Raw genomic sequence first — 24,761 nt, 5'->3', positions numbered from 1 at the left:
CGACAACGAAGGTCTGTGATTGGTCAGGGTGGGGCTGCGGGCGGTGCTGCAGGGAGCCGCTGTCATGGCGGAGCTGAGTGAGGCGTTGCTGTCGGTGCTGCCGGCCATCCGCGTGCCCAAGGCCGGGGACCGGGTCCATAAGGAGGAATGCGCCTTTTCCTTCGATACACCGGTAAGCGCCTCCGGCAGCTGCTCCCCCTTCACCCATGGGGCCGCCTGCTCTCCGGCCTGATCCCCAGCGCGCCCGGGCTCTAGGGACCTGCCCGCGTGGGGCATGCTGGGACTTGAAGTCTTCCATGGATGAGGGGTCTGTTCGACTCAGTTGAGTGTGCGGCTGCGAGGACTACAACTCCCGGCAAGTCCTGGGTCCCGGCCCCGCTGGTGGGTGAAGTGTGCTGGGGGCTGTAGTTCTCTCCGCTCCAGCGCTGCCCGCGATGTTCTGCCTTTCCGCCGCTCCGGCAGCGGCTCCGCGGCTTGTCCTGCTGACTCACCGCGGGGCGGCCCGGCCCACTCAGCGCCCGCTGGGATGGGGAGCGCAGCCCCGAGACGGGTCTCCTGTGCGGAGCATGCTGGGAACTGTAGTCCGCTGACCCCTCCCTCAGAGCGAGCCCGAGGGGCCGGCTGGAGCCCCCGAGGCTAGAGTCGCTCCACGAGCGGCGCGGAGGGCTCCTCGCCCCGCTGGCATCTCTAGGGAGTCGAGCTGCTCGCGGTGCACACTGGTGGGCGTAGCCCGGCTGGTCTGGCAGCACCCCCACCCCGCAGGCCCGGAATCATCCACGGGGGTGACCTCATCCCTGATCCCCTTGCCCACCCCCTGGAGGCCGGGTTTGAACGCGCACGCTCTCCTTCCTGGGATTTGAGGGGAGGAAGTTATTGCTGTTTCTTATACCCACACCCCCGGCCCAGTTTGCGGGGAAGGTCTCCATCACCTCCTGGGGGCACAGCCAGGCCCTGTCTCCGGGGTGTGGAAAATACATCCAGGCAATTGAAGGGGTTGAACTAGCCCTAAGCTCCAAAATTAAAAGTCCCTCAGAACCTCCCTGGACTCACCTTGTCTTAGGGACCTTGTATCCTCTTAGGCTGGAACACAAAGTTCTCCCTGGCCCCAAAAGCTAGGGGATACCCCAGTACTGTGTCATTAAAAGAGATTGTCCCTTCTCCCCCTCCCTTTCCCTCCAGCCACATTCATCCAATGGAGTTACAGCCTCAGGCATTTTTTAAACACGGTTCCATTTTTTCATTGGGAAGTTATTGTTGGTTAAAGTGCTTGATTGGCAGCCCCTGGGAATTGGAGGTCTCTATCCCCTGAGTGGGGACAGCCTGAGTAGCAGTGCAACAAGTTTCTCTCCCTGTATACCCCCTGATAAAGTGCTATACACTTCCTGGGGAGGGGAGTTCAGCCTCTGTGGTCCATTCAGTCCTCACACTCACTGTTGAGGCTTCCAGCTATAAGGCTTACTTGTGTCCACTATCAGGGCTTCAAAAATTACTTGATACCACTGGTCAAGAGCTAAGCCTACTAACCAGGATGAAAAATACCTGCATTGCCACTGCCATTGCAGTTTCTATGGATGAGTACAGTTGTATGAAATGTTTTCTTGTATCAAATTATAACATTGTCAACCAAATTTTAACGCTCTAAACATGTAACTTACTGCCAGGTGCTCACTTAGTTTTATCTTTTTCTCTCTCTCTTCCTGACTTCACTCCGCTTTTTTTCTTTCATATAATTAGATCTTTTTATGTTGTCTTCAGTGTCTATTCTTCACTTCACTTCACTACAAGAATTAGACCTACTAATCAAAGACAGACATGAAAAGATTTTGGGTCCCACTGTCCAGGGCAATAGGAAATGAAAGACTTCTTTTCCTCCACAAGCCCTGCGTCTGAATTCTGTTTGGGAATCCCATTTTTTGTCACTGTCTCCATTTCAGCTTTCTGATTGCTATGACACAGATTAGGTTCTCTGGTATTCTGTCTCTTTCCTAGTCTCCAGATTTAGGTGTCTCTCATGCTCTCCTCCACCACTTTTAAATAGCATCAGTGCTGTAGGTTCTGGGAGATTGCCAAGCACAGCAGCATGAGACTGACCCGATTTTTGTCCTGGTCTGTTTCACAGCTGCCCACAAGGTTCCGAAACAACACCAAAAACAAGATTCTAGTTAACTTTCACTCTGCAACAATTTGGCAAAGCTCTGGGCAGCACAAGTAGCGCTAGATCCCTCTGTCTGCAGAGACAGATTGATGTGGCTGCATCAGTTTTGCCTGGGTCATATTTTGCAACTATAAGTGCTAAAGTCTTTTTTAAATGAGGCTACAGCTCCTCAGAAGTTTATGGGTCTGGCCTGATTCAGCTTCCTACTATGGATAAACAGGCAAGTGAATTTTCAAATAATTCATAGTGGTGGGAGAGACGTATCTTGCTGGCAGCTAGAGTGAGACTTGACAACTCCTTTCAGACCAGCCACTGAATGGCTGACACATGGGCATGATTTGCAGTCATTGAATGGAGCTGGATTAGAACCAGCGTACTAAAGGTAAAAGTCTATTCTGTTCTGTTGAACACCTTCCTTGAGCCCCTCTGAGATGTGTCTCCCTATCAGTCTGTCTTTCTCCCCTAGGAGTCAGATGGGGGCCTGTATATTTGTATGAACACGTTCCTGGGCTTCGGGAAGCAATATGTAGAGAAATACTATGGGAAAACAGGCCATCGGGTCTATCTGCACCTCAAGAGAACACGCAAGCTGGTAAGAATGGGGTGCTTGGAGCTGGGGGACACACTGCATTGCCAAACCTGCTGTGAGTCTGAGAAGAGGGATCCAACTCCATGTTCATTCAGACCTGAGGTTTTCCCTCATCTGAAACACAACCTGATGTCCATCCTTCCTCTCCCCCACCCCCCCATGGGACCCCGACTCTGAAGCTCTGACTCAATTAGTTATTGTATTGGCTTCCTGCCCCATCTCTCTCCACCTGTAGTGTCTGCCTCAGTTCCACAGGCTTTGGGCTACCCTCATACTGCTTGGCCTCCTTATTGACTGTCTCCTCTCTCTCCTTGCCTCTAAAACAGAAGGAGGAAGACAGTAGCTCCAGTGCTGGAGACCCCCCCAGGAAGAAACCCACCCGCTTGGCTATTGGTAAGAAAACATCTCCATCTAGCCCTGTTTCCCTGCTGTGCCTGATCAGACTTCTACGGCTGTCTATCCCAGTGGCCATTCACTCTCGCCTTTAATGCCCCTGTGTTGGATGAGACCCGGTAATCCTATCTAGTCCAATGTCCATGTATCCGGGAATGGCCAAGAAGGATAGCTGTTTAAAAACCTGCTGCAGTGATGAGAGTTGCTTTATGTTCAAGTCTATAACAATGGACTTATGTTGACAGATGGAATTTGCATCCTTTCTAAAATCTGCATACATAGATCAGCTTGAACACTGCTGTGCAAGATTAGGGGCTGGGGTAGAGTTTGGGGAAACTTTGAGGTCACTTGATCAAAAGGTTTCTGAGTCCCCCATACAATTTTACATAGTTGAAAAACCTGACCCTTTTTAGTGAAGATAGGGGGAAAATTATGTGCAGGCTCCTCCTTAAACTTTTCTGTCTAGAACAGTGGTTCTCAGCCAGGGGTCTGGGGCCCCTGTGGAGCCATGAGCAGGTGTAAGAGAGTCCACCAAGCAAGGCCAGTGTTGGACTTGCTGAGGCCCAGAGCAGAAAGCCAAACCCCCACCGCCTGGGGCTGAAGCTCGAGGTCCTGAGTCCAGCCACCTGGGGCCGAAGCCGAAGCCTTAGCACTGTAGCTTCATGGGGCCCCTGTGGCATGGGGCCCCAAGCAATTGCACTGCTTGTTACCCCCTAAAGCCAGCTCTGGCTTTGATACGCAAAAATCCAGTTATTGTGGCACAGGTGGGGATTTTGATAGCATGTTGGGAGGTCCTCAGAAAATAAAAGATGGAGAACCTCTGGTCTAGAATGTTCTTTGAGATCTAGGGCATGGTACTGAAAAAGGCCTAAACACTGAAATATACAAATGATCCTTTTTGGAATGATAGAGTGAAATGCTGCAGTGCTGGTGCTCCACTGCTGATCAAAGGGATGTTGTGCACAACCTGGAAAGCGTTTTGATTAGGAATTCAGGCCAAGGACACTCAAAATGCTTCTTCCTCATTTAGATCAGATTTGAACCCAGAACCTCCTGTATTGCAGCCCAGACCTCCAGTACTGCAGCTAAAAGTGGTAGATTCTTGCCTCTTGTGTAGGTCAGCCACTAGAGGGAAACGTATAACACATATTGAACCAGTGTGTTAGATCTGCTTATCACCTTAAAATTCCATTTTTGTGTAGCAAAAGTTACTGAGAGTGATTTGGGCCCTCTCAGCACTGCTGCAATAGAAATAATAACATTGAGTTCCTATCATTACCCCTCTTTTTACAGAGGGGGTATCTGGGTAACAGAGGTTCCCCAAGGTTACTTGTGTCAAAGCCAGGAATAGAAGAGAGGTTTCTTGGTAAGGCAGATGCTTTCACCCACTTAGCTATGCTGCCTCTCAGCAAGATTAGGCCAAATCCATGTGCTTAGCTATGCTCTTTGTACAATTGGGTTATTCCTGTGTATCCACTCCACAAATCTCTGTGAGACATGCATCTGTATTGGCCTAGCAAATACCTGCACTTGATGACTTTTCAGTGTAATGAATGAGGCAGGGACTGTAAGAAGGAAAAGACTGGCCTTTTGGTTAAGGCAGTAGTTCTCAGCTCTCTGTGGCAGGCTTCCTGCGTGATGTTGGATTCATTGCTTTGAGGAAGATTTTCAAAACTGACGAGAGGAATTTAAGATTTCTGGTCTTAAATCCCTTTAAATCTCCACGTTAGGGCTTGTCTACACTTACCGGGGGATTGACACGCAGTGATCGATGCATCAGCGGTCAATTTAGTGGGTCTGGACCTGCTAAATCGGCTGCAGATCGCTCTCCCATCGACTCCTGTACTCCACCTGAACGAGAAGCGCAAGGGGAGTCAATGGGTGAGTGTCTCCCATCGACATAGCCTAGTATGGACCCCACAGTAAGCAGATCTAAATACGTCAACTTCAGCTACGTTATTCACATAGCTGAAGTTGTGTAAGTTAGATCGATCTACCCCCCATAGTGTAGACAAGGCCTTACTCTCTGTGCCTCTATTCCCCATCTGTTACAGGGGGACAACAGGATTTCTCTACCTCACTGAGTAGGGGTAGGATAGTTCCATCAGTGTTTGAGGTGTTCAGTACTGAAGTGAGGGCTTATAAGCACCTCAGTAGATCATTGGGATCCCTGTGGTACTCTGTTGGAGGGCCACTCCCACCTGTCGAGCCTGAGGCTCACAAGAGGTCCACCACCCCATCAGGGCTTTAAGAAGCTCTGAAGGGCCACCCTGAAACCCTAGTAGCCTATTTTGTTTTAGGGTTCAGGAACTTTTAATGCTCCGGGGATTCCCCATCCCCAATTGCTCCTTGTTGTGTGGGAAGAGCATGGTGTTCTCTGTAGGGACTGGGAGCCCTGAGGATACATCAGGAGAGATGCTGAGAAGGCATGTTTGCGTATGTTGAGAGCCTGGGGATAGTGTGCTGACTTGTGTTTTTCAGTTGACTGTTCCTGGTATTTCTGAACCCACCAAGGTTTGTAGTTCTCTGTCACTGTGCTGGTGTAACAGCATCATCATATCATTGCACTCAAGGGGTATTTGGAGGACGTGGAGGGTGAGAAAGCATTGTGCTTGGTGTAATGTATATTTTTGATTGTCACTAGCGATTAGTGATTCCATTTAATCAGGCGATGGCTCTTGGAAGCGCTGTGGAATGGAGGCTCTTTTAGATAGTGGCTGTTTCTAGAACACTGGGTAAAAGGGCCTGCCATACAGGGTGGGTAAAAATGGATGATTTAAAAAAAACGAACAAAATCAGATTTGTATTTAAATATTTTGTTATTTTTAAAAATATGCCTATTACAAATTAAATTTGAAATTGGCAACCTATGTTAAGACTTAAATGTACTATAATCTTTTAAATGAATTCAAATTACAAAAATATTCAAGCACTATATATTTGCTGCTAAAGTTTTAAAGAAAGTTGTACCACTGAACTGGAGAAAGTCACTGGCTAAGCACCTAGATCAGAGTTTGCTGAAGTGCTAAACCAGCTTTTGACACAGTAGCCTCTTCTGCAGGTGCAAAGAGAATTTTTTTCTTTATTTCAATTTATTCAACTAGTCCAGTTCAATAACTACGTCATTTAAAAACTGATTGTGAGTTGAAAAAGCAAGAAAATTTGTTTCCTCTCTTCCAATCTATGAATGTGGTGTGAGAGGACATTTGTGGTTGGGAAGGAATTTTCCCCCAGGTCTGATTGGCAGGTGTCCTGGGGATTTTTCACCTGCATCTGCAGCATGGGGCACTGTGGGTCACTTGCTGGTTTGAATAAGAGCGAATGGTGGATTCTCTGTAACTTGAAGTCTTTGAATCAAGATATGAGGACTTCAGTATCTCTGTCAGAAGTTATGAGCCTAGTGCGGGAGTGGATGGGTGAGGTTCTCTGGCCTGTGATGTGCAGGAAGTCAGACTAGATGATCATGATTGTCCCTTCTGGCCTTAAAGTCTGAGATCTACTAGTTCTAAAACCTTATACACGGCGACCAAAACTGTCCATTAAATTAAATTAATTAACTACAGATAATACTTCCTTTCTTTAATCAGTTTTAAAGGCAAAGCATGTTGTGATAAACTTCCTATTTTTTCTTATATCCATTTAAGGTAATTGTATTTAGCACAAAATAGTTTTAAAATGCTGATTTTTGTACCTATTAAATTGAATTCCAACTTCCATCCAAATGCAGCTTAACAGAAATCACAAGCAAAAAAGTAATCTACCAGAAAAGAGAGGCTAAAAATGGTGAATGATGCAAAATGTAAAAATTAAGACTCTGAATAACTGTTAAGCTATATAACTGCTTAAATAAAGATGTATAGATACTTCTTTTTGCTAACCAAGAGAATACACTGTATCAAATTCAGAGTAAAGGTTATATTTAGTTACAAATGAACTATTTCTAATGGTTATGAATCAATGAGAATCAATCATTCTTTAGGAAATTAACTAAAAAATACAAATGTGAAAACAAGATTAAAATGGATGGTTTTCAACCAAGGTTTTCTGCTTGCTGATTTAAATCACTTTGATTTTTTTGTATCAAGCCGTCCTGGTCAAGGATGTTGCTAAGTTGAACCTGCTGGCAACCAAAGTAACAACTGGTATTGACTGCAAAGACTAGATGCCCCTGGCACAATAGCGTGAACTGTTGTGTTGAGACAGACATTAGAACCCTGACCAACCTAGCTCATTTGCCTTTTTATTAAAAAACAACAACAACAAAGGAAATTTAATTTACAAAGAAAGGTCAGATTAAGGTTGTTCCTGAACCAAGTGCTGTCTGCTCCCCGTACCCTTCAGGAATGTAGGACTTTAGATCCCCAAACTCCAATGTTAGAAAACCAGGAAATGCTCAGTTAGGGTGACTTCTCCCTTATACCACCCTTGTCTAAACTGCGCATTCCTCATGACAGTCCCTTGGGGGCTGGGTTAAAAGTTAGGCTATCTGATCTTTCCATTACAAACTGTCACATTCCAGGGTGCAGTTCAGACCAGTAACGAGTTGTCAGTGTGCCCTGCAACCATGGGTGCCTCATAATGCTTTGCTATTGTAGCTCCCAACCTGGGCTGCTCACAAACAGCGTAACTGCATGCAGCTCACACCCTGAGTGTCTGTGTATAGCTGCAATCCTGATCCAGTGGGTCTGAGCCCAGCAGCCTGTCGGCACTCTGGCTTCCAGTCGCCCTCTGGCTTCCACCAGCCTTGGTTACTAATTTCAGGTGACCCAAACACACTCCCAGTTCTGAATTTTCCCAAAAGTGTGTGTCCAGCCCTCTCTTGGGCAGTTCAGATATTAAAGGTCTGTTGCCCCTATAAAAGGTCAATATTCAACAGTTTGCTACTTTAACTGGCATTACCAAACAGTTGAGTTTAAACACAGCACCGGATTGGTTTAAATTAGAAACAAGTTTATTAAATTACAAAGAGAGAGATTTTAAGTGAATACAGCTATAAAGTATTAAAGCAAGAAATGGTTACAAGAGACACAGATAAAACACTTCTTAGCTAAAACTTAACAAACTAGAATTGGTTCAAGGTAAAATCTGTACCACAGGTTCCCAAGAACACAGCTGACCAAATCTTCAAGTCAGGCTCTCCTCGCAAAGTCAAAGGGCTAGTTCCTTGGTCGTCTTGGGGGACAAGAGGGGAGAGAGAGAAAATGTGCACGCAGATGCAGGGTGTTTTTGCCCTTCACTTTTATAGTCCAGTCACTCTTTGAAAAATGTTTTCCTGCAGTTACTCCTAGATAAAGTTCATTCCAGCTGTGTGGACAGAGACATGGAGTCTCGTGGTGTAAGAGGTTCCATGTTGTTTGCTGTAATGCAGATCAATCTGTTCCTGGCCCCTTTTGTTGCCAGAGAACGGCCAGTTGACAAGTGATTGCCAGTCAACTTTGATGACAACAGGCTAGAAGCATCATCTTGTTCTTAGATAAACCAGTTTGCCCCCCTCCTCTAACTTGTCTGGTGAACACATTGCAGTCATAATTTAAGCTTACATGCATAACTCTTAATATGAATTTTGTACATACATAAGAATATTGATGATCGGTGCGTTACTAGTTTTTAAATAAGGCATATTTTTTACAAAGATTATTACAGTAGCGTGTAACATTGTTCTTTGATATGTGGACAGTGACTGCTCGAAAGGGGACAGAGTAAAGGGGAGAGTGCGGGAAACTACTTGAACTGTGCATTTCCTGGTTTCTCTAAGTCTGTGAGGTTTGTTCTTCTAACTCTAACATTTCTGGGGGAGACCTGAGCTAAGCACTTTCACACCCTGCCCTCAAACACCAGAACAGCAGGAAGCCTCCCTTTGTGGAAGGTGCAAGGAGCAGTGAGCACTCTGCCTTAGCCAAGTGTTTTGGAAGGGGTAGGGAGTGCACTGGCCCTTGGGTTTGGGAGGATTTCTTCCTGTGTCCCCCAATTACAGTTAGTTGTCTTTACATCTGTGAATCAGGAGCAGGAATGCCCCCAGTGGTTCTGTCCTAGCTAATGTCACTATAGACCAGTGGTTCCCAAACTTTTAACAACCTGTAAACCCCTTTCACTAAAATGTCAAGTCGTGTGAAACCCCTCCTAAAAATGAATATTTCCAGGGATTTTCTCTCTTACCTGAGTATAAATTATAAAAGCAGTGATCTTGGAAATAGTTTGTTTTTATGACATGCTTATTACACACTATTATTAATTATGATTTATCATTACAGTATTTTTATTATATTATGAAAATGGTAACACTCTTCCAAGATCTCACTTTTGTAGCTTGTATCACTTTGAATAAGCCTGTTATAACACAAGGCTCCTATGTTTCATCAAGGAGTATCAGATGTGACACAGCATGAAGGTATTTAAGAAGCCATCTCAAAGAGTTCCTCCTACACAAGCATTCAGGTCTTGAGCAGTCCAGGCAAGCAACACATGTTACAACAAAGCTTAAACTTGTTCTTCATAATAATTTTAAAAACAACACTAGCTGCCTATTTAATTTTAAAAACAGCAAAAAATATCCACCTCCCTTTCCATTTCTTATAAGAAGTCTTGAAGTTTAAATCTCCTCAGTGAGATAGATATGCTTGCTGTTGGCCCTGTGCTGCCCGGGGTCCCTAGGGACAGCTCTGTCTGCCATTAGGGAATTTTTTCCCAAGAACCCCCTGTAACATTTCATGAATCCCCAGGGGTTCACAAACCCCTGTTTGGGAACCACTGCTATAGACTTAGAGCTAGTCACAGCTCTAAGGTTCCCTAGTTCACATAATATCCAGGGCTGGATGCCATCCATAAAGCAAGAAAGCTGGCTGGGTTATAGATTCTTTGCCTTTTCTCTTACTGAAGTGTTCCTTCTCTTGTAGGTATAGAAGGTGGGTTTGACATCCCAGAGGAGAAGTTTGAATATGATGAAGATGTAAAAATAGTTATTTTCCCAGAGCACCTGGAGATCCCACGGGATGGGCTGGAGGGGCTGCCAGACATGGTCCAAGACAGGGTAGGTCTTTATTTTCTGTCTGCAGGAAGCACGCTTTTATGGATTAGAATTATCCTACTTTGTAAATTGGATCCAGTAGTGTGGTGGGCTCAGGACTGGAATAGCAGGGGGGTGGCTGGGTGGAGTGGCATTAGCAGAGCCTTGTGGGGAGCCCAAGTCTGGAATAGCAAGGGTAGGTGTTGTGCAGCTCTTATCTCCCTATTTCTCCCACTCCCCAATTCCAGATTGCCAGTGCGATTGAGGCTATCCTGACAGCAGATTCAGCCTCACGAAAGCAGGAGGTGCAGGCATGGGATGGAGAAGTTCGGCGTGTTTCCAAACATGCTTTCTCCCTGAACCAGCTACAGAACAGTGTCCGCATCCCTCCATGGTGAGTCTGGCATCAAGCCTGGCCATGTTCCCTCTTACCCTGGACACTTCACAGCACAACTTTCCTCTCTGGGGCTGTGATGGGACTGTTGCTCTGTCAGTGGAGGGGGTTTCTCCGGTGGGACTCTCCCTGGTCAGTGTGTGGCCCGTTATACAAGCTGGTAAATTCCTGGCAACTCTGTGGGTGAGGGGTTGACTGCAACTGACTCCTGCCCTATAGGTCTCCCCGGGTCCTCTGCTTCCTAGAGTAGGAGGGGAGTGGAATCCCAAAAACCTTTGCTTGTGCCATGGTGGGTGAGTTATAGGGGGTAGACTGCTTCTTTTCTCTCCCCCTACTGGCAGTGGCTGGAAGTGCAACAAGTGCGACATGCGTGAGAACTTGTGGCTCAACATGACTGATGGATCCATCCTGTGTGGCCGGCGCTACTTCGACGGCAGTGGCGGCAACAACCACGCAGTTGAGCATTATCGGGAGACAGGCTACCCGCTGGCTGTGAAACTGGGAACCATCACCCCCGATGGGGCTGGTGAGATGGGGGACTCAGTGGAGTTGCAGATGCCAGGCGTCTGAATGGGCTGAATCTGGACACCATGGTCCCCTGACAGAACAAGTGAGGGGGATTTTGGGGTGTCACACTAATTGTGCCAATACTGTCGCCTAGGATATGCACCAGCTAGCTGCCACCACCACCAACTGGGCTTTCCTGTGTGGAGGGGGCAATGAGCTAATTGCTGAAACCCTGTGCTTTCCCTGCCCCCTTCCTTGGAATTTGAGGGCCTTTGAAAGGTCTATCTGTATTCCCTCTTCCCTCCAGCCTGGGATGGGGGGTGCTCATTGTTTGTTTTAGTAGTCTGGGACAGGGAAGGGGGGTGGATGGCGCAACACCCTTCTGTTAGCCAGGCGCACAGGGCCTTTGTACTAGAATCCAAGGCAAAGTTGTTTGCTCCACTTCCTTACCCCAAACCTCTGGGGAACTTGGGACCCCCATTCTTCCCACTTTAGGACAGTACTTAGACCAGTGCTTATCAAACTTTTTTTCTGGCAACCCAGTTGAAGAAAATTGTTAATGGCCATGACCCAATGGAGCTGGAGATGAGGGGTTTGGGGTGTGAGAAGGGCTCAGGGCTGGGGCAGAGGGTTGGGATGAGGGCTGTGGGATGGGGCCAGGAATGAGAGGTTTGGGGTGTGGGGGGGGCTCTGGGCTGGGTCAGGGGGTTGGGTGCAGGAGGGGGGGTCAAGGCTCTGGGCTGGGGGTTCAGGCCCTAGGGTAGGGCCAGGGATGAGGGGATTGGGGTGCAGGAAGGGCTCTGGGTTTGGCGGGGGGCTCAGGGCAGGGGGTTGGGGCACAGGGTTATCTCGGGTGGCTCCCAGTCAACGGTGCAGCGGGGGTGCTAAGGCAGGCTTTCTGCCTGTTTTGGCATGGTGGACCACACTGCGTCCCAGAAATGGCCAGCAGGAGGTCTGGCTCCTAGGCCGAGGTGCCAAGCGGCTCCGCACGGCTCTCGTTCGCAGGCACCGCTCCCCACCCCCAGCTCCCATTGGCCAGTGCTCGGGGCGGGGGCAGCACGCAGAACCCTGTGGTCCCCCTACCTAGGAGCCGGACCTGCTGCTGGCCGCTTCCAGGGCTCAGCACGGTGTCAGAACAGGTAGGAACTAGCCTGCCTTAACAGGGCAGCACTGCCAACTGGATCTTCTAGCGGCCTGGTCAGCGGTGCTGACCAGAGCCACTGTGACCCAGTACTGGGTTGTGACCTGCAGTTTGAAAACCACTGGCTCGGACAGTCTGTTAGACTCTAAAGCTCTGAGCACTTTATGTTGCACCCTCCCCCTAGCAGCAGGTTGGTTGAGGAAGAAGGGGTGGGTGTTAATGGGATCTGGGAGTGGTTGGGGGTATAAGCTAGTTTCTTTCCATTTCCTGTCTGTTTTCCCACAGACGTTTACTCGTATGATGAGGATGATATGGTGCTGGATCCCAGCCTGGCTGAACACCTGGCTCACTTTGGGATTGACATGCTCAAGATGCAGAAGGTGAGAGGGAAACTCTCAATCAAAACAAGGGGTCTGAGTGTCACAATTGCACCTGTAGTTCCCCTCAGGGGTTCAGCAAGGGCACCACTCTCAGGGTTCCAGCTCTCCAGCTGTCACCTCTCTTGGGTGGTGATGCGTGTCTCTCCCCCTGCTGACTGGAGTATCCCCAGGCTAATAAGCTTACCAGAGATCACCCCAACTCTGACATGGGTTCTGGCAGTGATTAGCCCTTCAGACCCAGCAGAGGGGTCTCGTCTGTGGTCACAAGTTCTTAACAACCTCAGAACTAGCACACTCAAGAAAAATTTGGTCCAGCCTTTATACAATTCAGAGGTCTCTGAGTTTCCAGTAGCAGGTAATCAGCAGACAATGGTTTTTTTTTCTCCCTAGGGAGGTTTTTTGAAGCTACACCCAAGTACCTCCTAGGAAACTCACTTCTCACATATTGTCCAAAACAGTTCTTTGAAGTGCCTAATGTTTCCCCAAGCTACAGACAATCCTACAATAACACACTATCAATTACATTTTTAATACAATGGACCCCCCAAACGTATTAAACCTAATTCAGTAAGGTTTGTTTAGGGTATTGTAAGCATTTGTCCTCTATCACACTGAGTCTTCAGCTGGATCTGAGTCTCCGGTCACCAACCAGGGTAGAGGCTGTAACTCAGTTACTATGCAGTGGTCATTGGGTACACAGCCCCCACTTCCTCTTAAGCAGAGAGCTGACTTGTTTCCCTCTCTTCTCCTCCACCCCCCCCACCCCAAGATTCATTCCCTTGAGGCTTCTATTCGTACTCCAAGCAACGGGGCTTCCCTTGGGGAGATGGTTCCTCAGACTCTGACAACTCAGTGCTGGGGGATGGTTCCTGAGCTCTTTTTCCCTGGCTCAGACTTGCCCTGTTCCCCTTCTCTACCCCCTCCCCGACCCCCCAGAAATATTTCTCCCCTTGGCATTGGCATCTCTTAGACATTTGCACACCCTTTCCATGTCTTTCTCCCCCTCCTCCCCCAAATCATAGTTTTCACCTAACAGGATGGCCCAGAATGTATCTGTGCCTCTTCTCTGAGCTCCCCTGGTCCATCTCTTCTCTCCACAGACAGACAAGACAATGACCGAGCTGGAGATTGACATGAATCAGCGCATTGGGGAGTGGGAGCTGATCCAGGAGTCAGGGGTGCAGCTCAAACCCCTCTATGGCCCTGGTTACACTGGCATCCGAAACCTGGGCAATAGTTGCTACCTCAATTCTGTGGTGCAGGTGCTGTTCAGCATCCCTGACTTCCAGAGAAAGTAAGTGAGCTAAGGGAAGGCCCCCTCCCCTCACCACTGCTCCAGGATTGTGGGTTACTTAGGCCATTTAGTCCTGGTCTCCATCCCAGTTGCCACAGTCCTACCTGAGCTCTGAGAGGAATTAATTCACTCCATCCTTTAAGGGGTGCCGGGGATCAGCATTAAAGATCCCTAATGCTGGGATCTTACCCTGCTGGATGCAGCCTGGTGCTCTGTCTGCAGCTCCCTTTGCCTCTCTGGTTTGCTTTGCAGGTATGTGGACAAGCTGGAGAAGATATTCCAAAGTGCTCCCACAGACCCCACACAGGACTTCAGCACCCAAGTGTATGTAGTGCTCTGAAGAAAGGGGGATGTGGTATGGATTTGGGGTGTTCCAGTAGGGGGCGTCATGTCCCACCCCATTCTTAAATTGCATTGTGTTGCAAGTAGGTCCCACTTCTTCTGAGATGCCAACCCCTTGAAGTCATTAAATATCTCTGGAACTTTCCAAGAGTTGAGGTTTGACCAGGAGATTGGGCTTGATGGGCTAAAGCAGGGGTAGGCAACCTATGGCACGGGTGCCGAAGGCAGCACGCGAGCTGATTTTCAGTGGCACTCACAGTGCCTGGGTCCTAGCCACCGGTCTAGGGGGCTCTGCATTTTATTTATTTTAAATGAAGCTTCTTAAACATTTTTAAAACCTTATTTACTTTACATACAATAGTTTAGTTATATATTATAGACCTGTAGAAAGAGACCTTCTAAGAACGTTAAAATGTATTCCTGGCACCCGAAACCTTAAATTAGAGTGAATAAATGAAGACTCAGCACAGCACTTCTGAAAGGTTTCCGACCCCTAGGCTAAAGGGTCTAAGCCCCAGCCTCAATCTCACAACTGTATAGAGTGGCAAATGTCCTGCAGGGTGCAGTAACCCATGCTGCCACTGAGAAACTCCTGGTGGGTGTAGTACCCCTAGCTGTCAACAGAGGGTGTCTGGCTCTGCAGCACAGACTTCCAGCCAGAGAGGTGTCTGAGAGAAGAGTATACCAGTTTAGGTGGGGGTAGTCCAGGGGTTCTCATAACAAAAATTGTGGTGGCCTGAGAGTGCGGCCACCAACTGGCAAATTTTTCTGAAATACTTAACTAACTTTAGGAAAAACAAATAAATATTCATATACGCACATCCAAATCCTTCTCATTGATTTATGCAGGGCGTTTGTATTTTGGTGCATCTGGCCCCTGCTGCCTCCCCACATCGCCTGTAGCCCCTGCTGCCTTTCCCTGCCCCCCCACTGTCCCTGGGCCCTGCTGCTCCCCCACCATTGCTCTAAGCTCTCTTTTGCAGCCTCGCACCCAAGGCTCATCCCGCTCCTTGCCTGTTGACCACCGCACCCAGCAAAGCCAGCCCTCCCTAAAGCCCACCGCCGGAATCCTGCAGCTGAAGCTGGGGGCAGGGGGCTGCAGGGAACAGCCATTGCTTTGCCCCCTCCCCCGTCTCTGCCCAGGAGGCTGTCATGGCTGCAGGAAAACCCCTTGGTGGCCACATTTGAGAAACACTGGGCTAATCCTACAGAGGCTGCATACTGTGTGAGGAGCAGGGAATATAGACTTATCTGGGAATATTTTAATTGCATGCACATGTCCTCTGCTTTTCCAGAGCCAGCGACAATTAAAGGTGGTTCTTGAGCCCAGTCTTGGGTCGGAGTCTCAGGCTGTGCGGGGCAGGGGCGGGGGTGACTGAGCTCTGGAGAGGTTCTCAGTCTAGGGGTGAGGAGGAATAGGTATGTGGATGTTTCTGAGCAGGCGGGGATTGGGTCAGTTGCTAAAATGAGAGGGGGGGTGGGCTGGCTTGGGTTGGCAAGATTGTGTGCAAGGGAATGGGAGTGAATTGGTGATTGAGGCTGTGTGAATGTGAGTGTGGAGAAGATAGGAGTAGAGGAAGGTGGTTGGTGGAGAAGTTGGGCCCAAGAAAGCACAGTGAAGGGTTGATAGTGGGTATTTCATGTTATCTCCTGCCCACCCTGGGCAGTAAAGTGTTTGTCTCTTACTTTGGAAAATCTGTTCAACCTGCTGGAGGGAATGGGGTGTAGTCTGCTTCCAGCTATCCCATGATGTGGGCTGGAGCCATCACTGATTTGGAGGGATTGCATTCTGCCTCCCTCAGCCTCCTGTACAGAGTCACTTGTGGGGCTTCACTTCCTGTGCCAAGCTGCTATGAGATGTGGCTGGTAAACGACTGTCGCAGCCCAGTGCTGGCTGCCTTTCTGTGAATGGCTGAGGCTGTCCCTCCACAATCCTTACCCGTTGGCCAGGGAGGAGCTGAGGTTCAGTTCTAAAGTTCTGTGAGATGTTCAGATGGAAGATACCAGACAGCACTGGGGGCAGCAGAGCAGGATGAGACAGAGGAGTCGGGGCTAGGTAGGAAGAGGGAGCTGAGGTCAGCCGAGGCAAATCAACATGAGTTTCTAAGTGATTGAACTGGCTCCTGGAGTGACAAGAGTGTTGGGTTGGAAGCAGCTTGGTACAGCTTTGATGGGGAATCCTCTGCTATTCCAGAGCCAAGCTGGGCCATGGGCTACTCTCTGGGGAATATTCAAAGCCAGCCTCTGGAGACGGGGAACAGCAACCAGACCAGAACCAGAAGGTGAGGACTGGGGCCCCACTACCCTCATGGGCAGGGAATGCACTAAAGCATGTCTGTGATGGTGTGGGGGATCCTCTATGGAGACACTGTCCAGGGTGTTGACCCTAAATAGAGGCAGGGTTTGGAAAGATGTACCCCAGGGCGGAGTTGTTGGGAGGCCATGCTCACTCCTTCTCCTCCTCCCCACTTTCTTCTAGGGCATGCAGGATGGCATTGCTCCACGCATGTTTAAATCTCTCATTGGCAAAGGGCACCCGGAATTCTCCACCAATAGGCAGCAAGATGCCCAGGAGTTCTTCCTGCATTTCATCAACATGGTGGAGGTAATGACTGAGCCACACTTTCTGATCCTGATCCTGAGAAGGGGGAAGCTCCTGTTCTGAGCTCCAGCAAGTGGGGGGTTGGCACCTAGGCTGGACGGAAATGCAGGGAGGGGGCCAGCATACAGGTATTTTGAAACACCAGGTTCACCAGAACTAACGGTTCAGGATACCAGTGAGTGACCACTTTGGGAGAAGGGGATGAGGGTGCCCAACGGCAAGGCCTTTTGTTCAGGGCTCCCCCCCAGCCCCTGTGAAATTGCTGTGTGTAGACTTTGGGAGAGCTTGGGTACCCAAAGCTCCCCCTAAAAATGGAACCCTCTCCTTTGGGATTGGAATGGAATTGGTTTCTGGAGACTGGTGGTGCTGATTGAAGGCCTCCAGCTTCTACACTTGGACCAGGGACAGTGGAGACCATTCGTTGTCTGTGTCCCACATGGGGCTGGTGCTTCTGTGATTGGTTGATCTGGCCACCTTGATATGACACATCTTCACCATTTTGCCCTTCTCAGAGGAACTGCCGCAGCTCAGAGAATCCCAATGAGGTCTTCCGTTTCCTGGTGGAGGAGAAGCTCAAGTGCCTGGCCACAGAGAAGGTGAAATACACCCAGCGTGTGGACTACATTATGCAGCTGCCCGTGCCCATGGATGCTGCACTCAACAAAGGTCAGTGGCCTGATGGTGACTGAGGAAGGGACAGCAGGCACTGGGATCAGTGAGGAAACTCTACCTACTGTGCTTCTTTACTGGGGTTGAGGGCATCCCTCAAGGACCTGAAGAAGCAAGGTTTTCTGGAGCCAAATACTTGTCCTTCATCACCCCATGGAGCTGGGCAGGGTGGATTTCCTCAGAGATTCTGTGGACAGGTATCAGTCACTCGAGTTAGGGAGCAAAGCTTTCCCTTGCCTCACACAAGGCAAGGGTTGTGACTTAGCCTGTGGGACTTCAGCATAATGAAACCATCCTGATGGCTGGAGGAGATTGTGTGCCCTATGCACCACTCTAGGAAACATGTCCTGATGGGCCCATCTAGCCTGCTGTTCTGCCTCTGGAGGTAGCCAACAGCAGGTGCCTTGTGAGCGCCCGGAATCTGGACCTGACTCCTCTGCCTTGTCCCCAGATGAGTTAGTGGAATATGAGGAGAGGAAGCGCCAGGCGGAAGAGGAGAAGCAGCCGCTCCCTGAGCTGGTCCGAGCCAAGGTGCCTTTCAGCTCCTGTCTAGAGGCCTACGGGGCTCCAGAGCAGGTGGATGACTTCTGGAGCACAGCCTTGCAGGCCAAGTCTGTGGCTCTCAAGTGAGTGTGGTTTGGAGGCGCTATCTAGGATAAAGATCAGAGTGTGAAAAGCCCTCTTGGGAACCCCTTTCCTACAGTACTTTGGGCAGGGATGTTTCCTAGGGATGCTAGTTCCCCTCTTAGAAATCCATGACTTGTCGGCCCTGGGGGCGGTTCCTGAGCCTCTAGGCTCAGTCTTGTCCTATTTTCCATGGGGATTACAGTGGGCAGAGTTAAGGTGGCTGTTGGGTCTGCAGCACTGCATTCTGTGGTGGTACAGAAAACAAAGCAATGGAAAGCCAGACAAATTGGCAGTGGTGTTGATGCCCTATTGTCAGTGTTCTGACATTCTTAATTTCAGTTATGCTTTAAAGTGTGCCTCGCCTAAGAGGTTGATGTGGACCAGCACTCTGTTGTTCTCCCCAGCCCTGACTTCCGTTTTAAAAGAAGTCTCTAGCTCAGGAGTCGGCAATCTTTCAGAAGTCTTGTGCCGAGTCTTCATTTATTCACTCTTAAGTTAAGGTTTGGTGTGCCAGTAATACATTTTCATGTTTTTAGAAAGTCTCTTTCTAGAAGTCTGTAATATATAACTAAACTATTGTTGTATGTAAAGTAAATAAGGTTTTTAAAATGTTTAAGAAGCTTCATTTAAAATTAAATTAAAATGCAGAGCCTCCTGGACTGGTGGTCAGGACCCGGGCACTGTGAGTGCCACTGAAAATCAGCTCGCATGCCACCTTCAGCTCACATGCCATAGGTTGCCTACCTCTGCTCTAGTTATTAAAGTTGAACAAAACTTTCAAAACATGAAATGAGCGCAACCGGTGCACCAGTTTCCTTGAGTTTACAGAAAGACTGAAACAATAGCTGTGAAGGATGAGTTGCCCCCGTCACTTCAGCAGGGCTAACTCGAATGCCAGTGATGATACTTTGAATGTCAGATTTATTAACTGTTTTGCTGTCCAAAACACAGATCATAGTAACTCAAGGCAGTAATGAAGAGCTACAGTATCTGCTGAGTGGCTGTTTGTTCTGCTGCCACTGGCATTCCTTTCCCAGTCAAGAAGGACTCGAGCCCAAGGAGCCTAGCAGAGCCCATGGGGGGGGGGTGGGGAAATTTTGTTACAGACAAACCGAAAGATACCCCTTAGCAATAACAGGTCTAAAGAGATGTTGCTTTTCAAGTTGACATTATTAACATTCTACTGCAGTTTGGAGTAATGACTTGTATTCAAACCTTTCCTCACATCCAGTGCTGAATATAACTCATTCCTTCAACTGTAGTTTAAAATGCATCCATACGTGTTTGTTTTACCTGTATTTAATTAGAATTCTAAAATCTCCAGTGGCCTGTACCACATGGCAGGGTTTGTGGGGGAGGGAGGAGTGTTGGTTTTCCTGAAGGTGGTCTCCACCCTTGAAAGCCTAGGAAATGCTAGGTTAAGCTCTGCTCAGTCAGAGCACTTCCTCTGGGAATTGTTCAGGGTTTGGCAGGCTCAGTGCTGAGTACAGTGGGGAGACCCAGAGCCATACAGACCATTCCCTCTGTATTCCGGTAGTAGCCCTGGAATGTGCAAGACTCCACACCCCCTTCCTTGATTTCTCCCCAAGCCAGCCAGTCTCCCCTAGCCCTTCTCCTCCCTCTCCCCCTCCTCCATTAACAAAGTAACAGGGTAACCTATCCAGACATGACATATCACTCTCTTTCAGGACAACCCGGTTTGCCTCCTTCCCAGACTATCTGGTGATCCAAATCAAGAAATTCACTTTTGGCCTGGATTGGGTACCCAAAAAGCTCGGTAAGGAGAATGAGGTGAAACACGAAGCATTGGGATCAATGAGTCTTCAGTGCTGTTCTGTGTAGCACCGCCCCCATGCTTAGGCATTGGGGTCACTACTGACAGGGGAGAGCATTCCATATTGCATTGCTAAACTGCTGCTGCAGAACATCCCATGTGCATTCTCTACCCCAAATGGCTTATCTTTGAGGGCCACTCATCCACGCTTTTTGAGCTCACTGAACATGTCCCTGAGGGTCTGATCCAGCCTCTTTTACAGATGTCTCTATCGAAATGCCAGAGGAGCTGGACATCTCTACACTGCAGGGGACAGGGCTGCAAGCTGGTGAGGAGGAGATGCCAGACATTGCGCCTCCACTGGTGACGCCAGATGAGCCCAAAGGTAGCCTGGGGTTCTATGGCAACGAGGACGACGACTCCTTCTGCTCCCCTCACTTCTCCTCTCCAACATGTTAGTGACTCTTCTCCTCTCCTCCTCCTAGTGCCTGACTCACTCCCTCTCTCTCCTCATGACTTGTCTCCCTGGCTAATGATTTCCTCCTCCTTTAGTCTCTCTCTTCCTGTCCCTCTGCCAGTGACTGTGCCCCCTTGCATGCTCATTGTGCGAGGATGTTGCTAACCCCAGTAGCTCTTTCAGCTGTAGGTTTGTGTGGGCCCATATTAGGAAGGAGTGGGAAGTGGGGTATGCACAATGCATCCAGAAAGTCTAGCTGGGAGAGAGGTTGGGTTGCACAAAGATTGGCGGCGTGGTGAGAGGTGAAGAGGAGACAAAGCTCCTGAGCCATTGCTAGGGAGTGCCTGGCTCATGACTTTCATCTCTCCACCCCCTGCATGAGGCCTGCGTGCTGTGGAGGTAAGGACTTAGCCAAGGGAGGGGCAAGGCTCACATGAGACTCAGCCAGGTAGCGAGGCTTGAGGTTTGCATAAGGTTATGTGGGAAGGAGGGGACAGAACTCACACTAAAGGGGTGGTTGGGAGCAGGGCTGCCAAGGTTCCTCTAATCTCTGCCCCCCCTCTCCCCCCCACAGCCCCCATGTTGGATGAATCGGTAATTATCCAGCTGGTGGAGATGGGCTTTCCCATGGATGCCTGCCGCAAAGCTGTGTACTACACAGGGAACAGCGGGGCTGAGGCTGCCATGAACTGGATCATGTCGCACATGGATGATCCAGGTATGAGAACACATGACCATAACAAAGACCTCCCACCCAGATCAATGTGCTATATGCTACAGCACTGCCTGCTGGAGAGGCCAGGGCTAAGACCTTAAAATGTTTCTCCACTACCAGAGCTAGTCCCTCTGAACTATGTTCTGTTTTCTGCTACAGATTTTGCCAACCCTCTGGTTCTTTCTGGATCTAGTGGGCCAGGTTCCACCATCATCTGTCCAGACCCCCCTTCAGAAGACAGCGTGGCCACCATTGTCTCCATGGGCTTTTCCCGAGATCAGGCTATGAAAGCCCTAAGAGCCACGGTGAGGAGCAAGGATGAGATTACTGTTGGATTGCAACCTTATAGGGCTGTAGCTAGGAATGGTGGGAGGTGCTTAGATTGATGAGGGGTTCCTGACCTGACAGTTTTCCCCTCTCCCTGCAGAGTAACAGTCTGGAGCGGGCTGTGGACTGGATTTTCAGTCATATTGATGACCTGGACGCAGAGGCTGCCATGGACATCTCTGAGGGGCGCTCGGCGGCTGAGTCCATCTCTGAATCTGTCCCTGTGGGTCCCAAAGTGCGCGATGGGCCTGGAAGTGAGTCCTAGACACTGGAGGGCGTGAGTTCTGCCCTCCTCTGGGTTCTGTGGGGGCAGGTTAGTTCCCAGGGATGGTGGTGGTGATTTTCTAACCAGTGGGGCCCCAACCTTCCCCAGAGCTTTAGCCTCCCTAAACTGTCAGGTCTCTCACTGATCCCTGGGATTCTAGCACCTCCCAAGAGTTGATGTGGCTGCTGAGGCAATGTAACAGAGAGGAAGGGGGAAAGGGTCTGTGCCCACTGGAAATCATCAGAGGGATGAATGAGATGTGGTGTCTAGTCAGATGGAGGAGAGGAATAGGGGTGTCCTGCCAGAGAGGTAAGGAGGGCTCTGCTCCCATTCTTCAGAACCCCATCTTTGTGTTGCCTTGGAGAGTGTTCTTTTTTGGTCTCCCTATCAAAACACCTGGGCTCTAGCCAGCTAAATCTTTGTGGGAATTCATGACCAAGCTGCTACGCTGCTTGCTGTAATGTGGAAAGCACCACACAGTAGATGTTTGAGCCAGGGCCTTCTCACTCATCTACTTCCCCCATCAAGCTCTGGGAGGTAGGCAGCAGGTAGGGCCGGGATGCCTTGAAGGAGCTATCATCTCTCCTCCTGTTTGCTTCACCAATATCTCCACAGAGCTTGGATCTAAAATTCTCTTGGCCTTGTGATCAGGCAGCTGCCTTGTTCCACCTACTCCACCATGAAACGTGTCTTCTCAGCCATTATTGGGGCCCAGACTCCTGAAGGCCTCTCTAGGGAGTCATGGAACAATAGCTCCTCTCTAGAGAGCTCTTCAGGGGGATGAGGGTCTCCAAGGGTATGTAACCCTCCCTACCTCTGTCTCTCTCTGACCACCTCTTTTTTTCTTCTCTCCCTCAGAGTATCGGCTCTTTGCCTTCATCAGCCACATGGGCACTTCCACCATGTGTGGCCATTATGTCTGCCATATCAAGAAGGATGGCAGGTAAGAAGGGTTGAGGGGACAAGAAGTAGCCTAAAGGCAGCAGCTTCTAAGGATAAACCAGTATAATTCCCCCTTTACTTCAGTGGTCTAGTGTCATTCTCCCTCTGGACACATGCGGGGAAGGAAAAGAGAGGAACAGGTCACTGTGCCACATGGTGGGGACAGACTTGCAGGTCAGCTGCAAGCTGGTAGCCCTCATCTCTCCATCTCTGTTTCAGGTGGGTGATTTACAATGACCAGAAAGTATGCGCATCTGAGAAGCCACCCAAGGATCTTGGTTACATCTACTTCTATCAGCGGATTCCCAGTTAGAACCCCCTCCTACTGTGTGTGGAGCGGGGAGCAGGCTGCTGGCATGAGGAGGGGGAGGCAGTGACAATAAATACAGAGAAGCAGTGCATATTCTTTCATCCCACTCTCCTCTGTCTCTCCACCTGTGCCACTGCTGTAACTCTGGGGGCAGGCGTTCCTTGGTTAATAAAACTGGGGGCTGGGGCCCCCATGGACATGAGTGAAGAGGGGTGGGTAGATGGATTTGTTTCAGTATAAAATCTCTCATTACTCCCTACTCCAAGACACAGCCTCTAGTACTTTGCTGCTTGATGTAATTATGCCATCCCCTTTCAGGCTGAAAGGGGAGGAGGAGGGCGTGTGTATGTATGTGTGTGTGGCTTTGTGTATCATGGGTGGGTGGCTTCTCTCCCTTGCACCCCCTCCCACATGAGGGTGCTGTGCAGGAAATAATGTGGGCCATAAATAGCACCTCTTCCTCCTTGTGTGCCCCTTAAATGCCAAAATACACGAAGGATAAAATAAAAATCTAAATACCCCCTGGCTTCTGTCTGTCCCATATGTTAGTGGGGGGCCCTGTCAGCTGGAGTATCTGAACTCCTTCCTCATCTAATGCAGTGCTCAGTGTAACCCTGCCACTGGCAGTTCTCTGCTTTGGCATATAAGCCCTTGTGCTAAGAAGCTTGAATGGGAGACCTCACTGTAAAGCTAGATGCCCTTCTGTCTTTGTCAGCACCTGTTGTCCTAGTCTGTGGACAATGATGTTGATGCAGAAGATGTATCTGTTAAAGCAGAGGTTAAAGATGACTGTGCTACCTGTGCCTAATAAATATCCCATCAATTGGAGGTATCTGCCCCTGGATTGTTCGGTGAGTTTGCAAGTCTTAGGGTTGTTCATGCCTAAATACCCGTGGCTCTGGCTATGATGATCCACTCACTTATGTTTTCCACACTTGATCATTGGTGTAATAATGCGTTCCCTTAAGAAATTACTGGATGCACAGTGCAGCAGCCTTTCTGGTGAACACAGTTCTGGTTTTGTTTTTGTAGTGGTGTGATAGTGAAAAGGATGCAGGTCAATATCCATTCTCATTTAAAGCCCTACATGTGATGGGCCTGAACAATTCCCTTTCCCTTCCTTGACCAGTTGCCGGGGGTGGTACATGATTGTTTTGTTCCTCCTTTTACAGGATGAAAGCGGTATCTGTGTGCTGGTGCGTGCACATAATAAAGTACAAAAAAGTCAGGTTACTTTTTTGAGCGTGAGGTCTAGGCGCTTGGAGCTGGGAACTTGTTCTGGACTCCTGCATTCTACGTATCCATAATGGCATGGGTCTATTGGTGTAGTATGTACTGAACAGTTTCTTGTCCTTTTGGAAGTCCCATGAGGTTATCCTCTCCTTCCTGGCATTGTGCCCTCTTGTATTTGCCCCACTGAGCAGGGACAGAGGCTGTTTATATCCTGCAGCTTGGGACCTGTCCTCTGTGTTGCAGGCAAATGGCTGGGATCGGAGTTAGGATTAATTCCACTCTCTGGATTCTAATCATGGCATCACAGGAAAGACCAGTTTTCCAGCAGGCATTGCCAAGGCAGCTGATCATAAATCACAGTCTCTTAATCTGTTCTAAGATGCACTCCTTGCTCTTCTTTAGGGAATATGAGCTCCATTGGAGGTGATGGTGCTCCATGGCCTGTGGAATGCAGCAGCTCAAATATTTTTAATTCTGAAATAATTAAGCCTTTCTAGCTGGGCTGATAAACTTGACAGTGACAGCGTTGTTGTCCTTCACAGTGGTAGAAACAGACTCAGACCAGTGCAAGGCAGTAGTAGAGCTGAGTGCAGAATCCAAGTCTGGATGCTGGGTTCCCTGCCATAATCTCTTAGTCTCCCT

At 49.1% G+C, this 24,761-nt stretch overlaps 1 protein-coding gene across 3 annotated transcripts; it reads left to right on the top strand.

The window, feature by feature from the left end:
- The first annotated feature begins 8 nt into the window (after positions 1 to 8).
- USP5 (ubiquitin specific peptidase 5) lies at positions 9 to 23,411 on the top strand. 3 transcript variants are annotated; one of them, XM_050967168.1, is made up of 20 exons: positions 9 to 172; positions 2,622 to 2,747; positions 3,071 to 3,137; positions 10,031 to 10,164; positions 10,389 to 10,534; positions 10,876 to 11,060; positions 12,468 to 12,562; positions 13,663 to 13,856; positions 14,109 to 14,180; positions 16,393 to 16,480; positions 16,678 to 16,803; positions 17,313 to 17,466; positions 17,921 to 18,095; positions 19,785 to 19,873; positions 20,133 to 20,324; positions 20,902 to 21,045; positions 21,202 to 21,347; positions 21,470 to 21,623; positions 22,493 to 22,577; positions 22,796 to 23,411. In XM_050967168.1, exons 1-20 carry the CDS (start codon positions 65 to 67, stop codon positions 22,887 to 22,889), a joined length of 2,574 nt encoding a protein of 857 aa, XP_050823125.1. In that variant the 5' UTR covers positions 9 to 64; the 3' UTR covers positions 22,890 to 23,411. The 3 variants fall into 3 exon arrangements, with proteins under 3 accessions (XP_050823125.1, XP_050823129.1, XP_050823133.1); XM_050967172.1 differs by having other exon boundaries at positions 10 to 172; positions 20,133 to 20,255; XM_050967176.1 differs by lacking the exon at positions 9 to 172 and adding an exon at positions 2,039 to 2,537.
- The last annotated feature ends 1,350 nt before the right edge of the window (positions 23,412 to 24,761 follow it).

This window comes from Gopherus flavomarginatus, chromosome 1 (genome assembly GCF_025201925.1).
Source record: "Gopherus flavomarginatus isolate rGopFla2 chromosome 1, rGopFla2.mat.asm, whole genome shotgun sequence".
NCBI classification, from domain to species: Eukaryota; Metazoa; Chordata; order Testudines; family Testudinidae; genus Gopherus; species Gopherus flavomarginatus.
This window is presented reverse-complemented; position numbering and strand designations above follow the sequence as displayed.

Coding starts and splice junctions, on each gene's coding strand:
- USP5 (XM_050967168.1), top strand. CDS start 65: ATGGCGGAGCTGAGTGAGGCGTTGCTGTCGGTGCTGCCGGCCATCCGC. Junction 16,804..17,312: donor ATTTCATCAACATGGTGGAG/GTAATGACTGAG, acceptor TGCCCTTCTCAG/AGGAACTGCCGCAGCTCAGA. Junction 17,467..17,920: donor GGATGCTGCACTCAACAAAG/GTCAGTGGCCTG, acceptor CCTTGTCCCCAG/ATGAGTTAGTGGAATATGAG.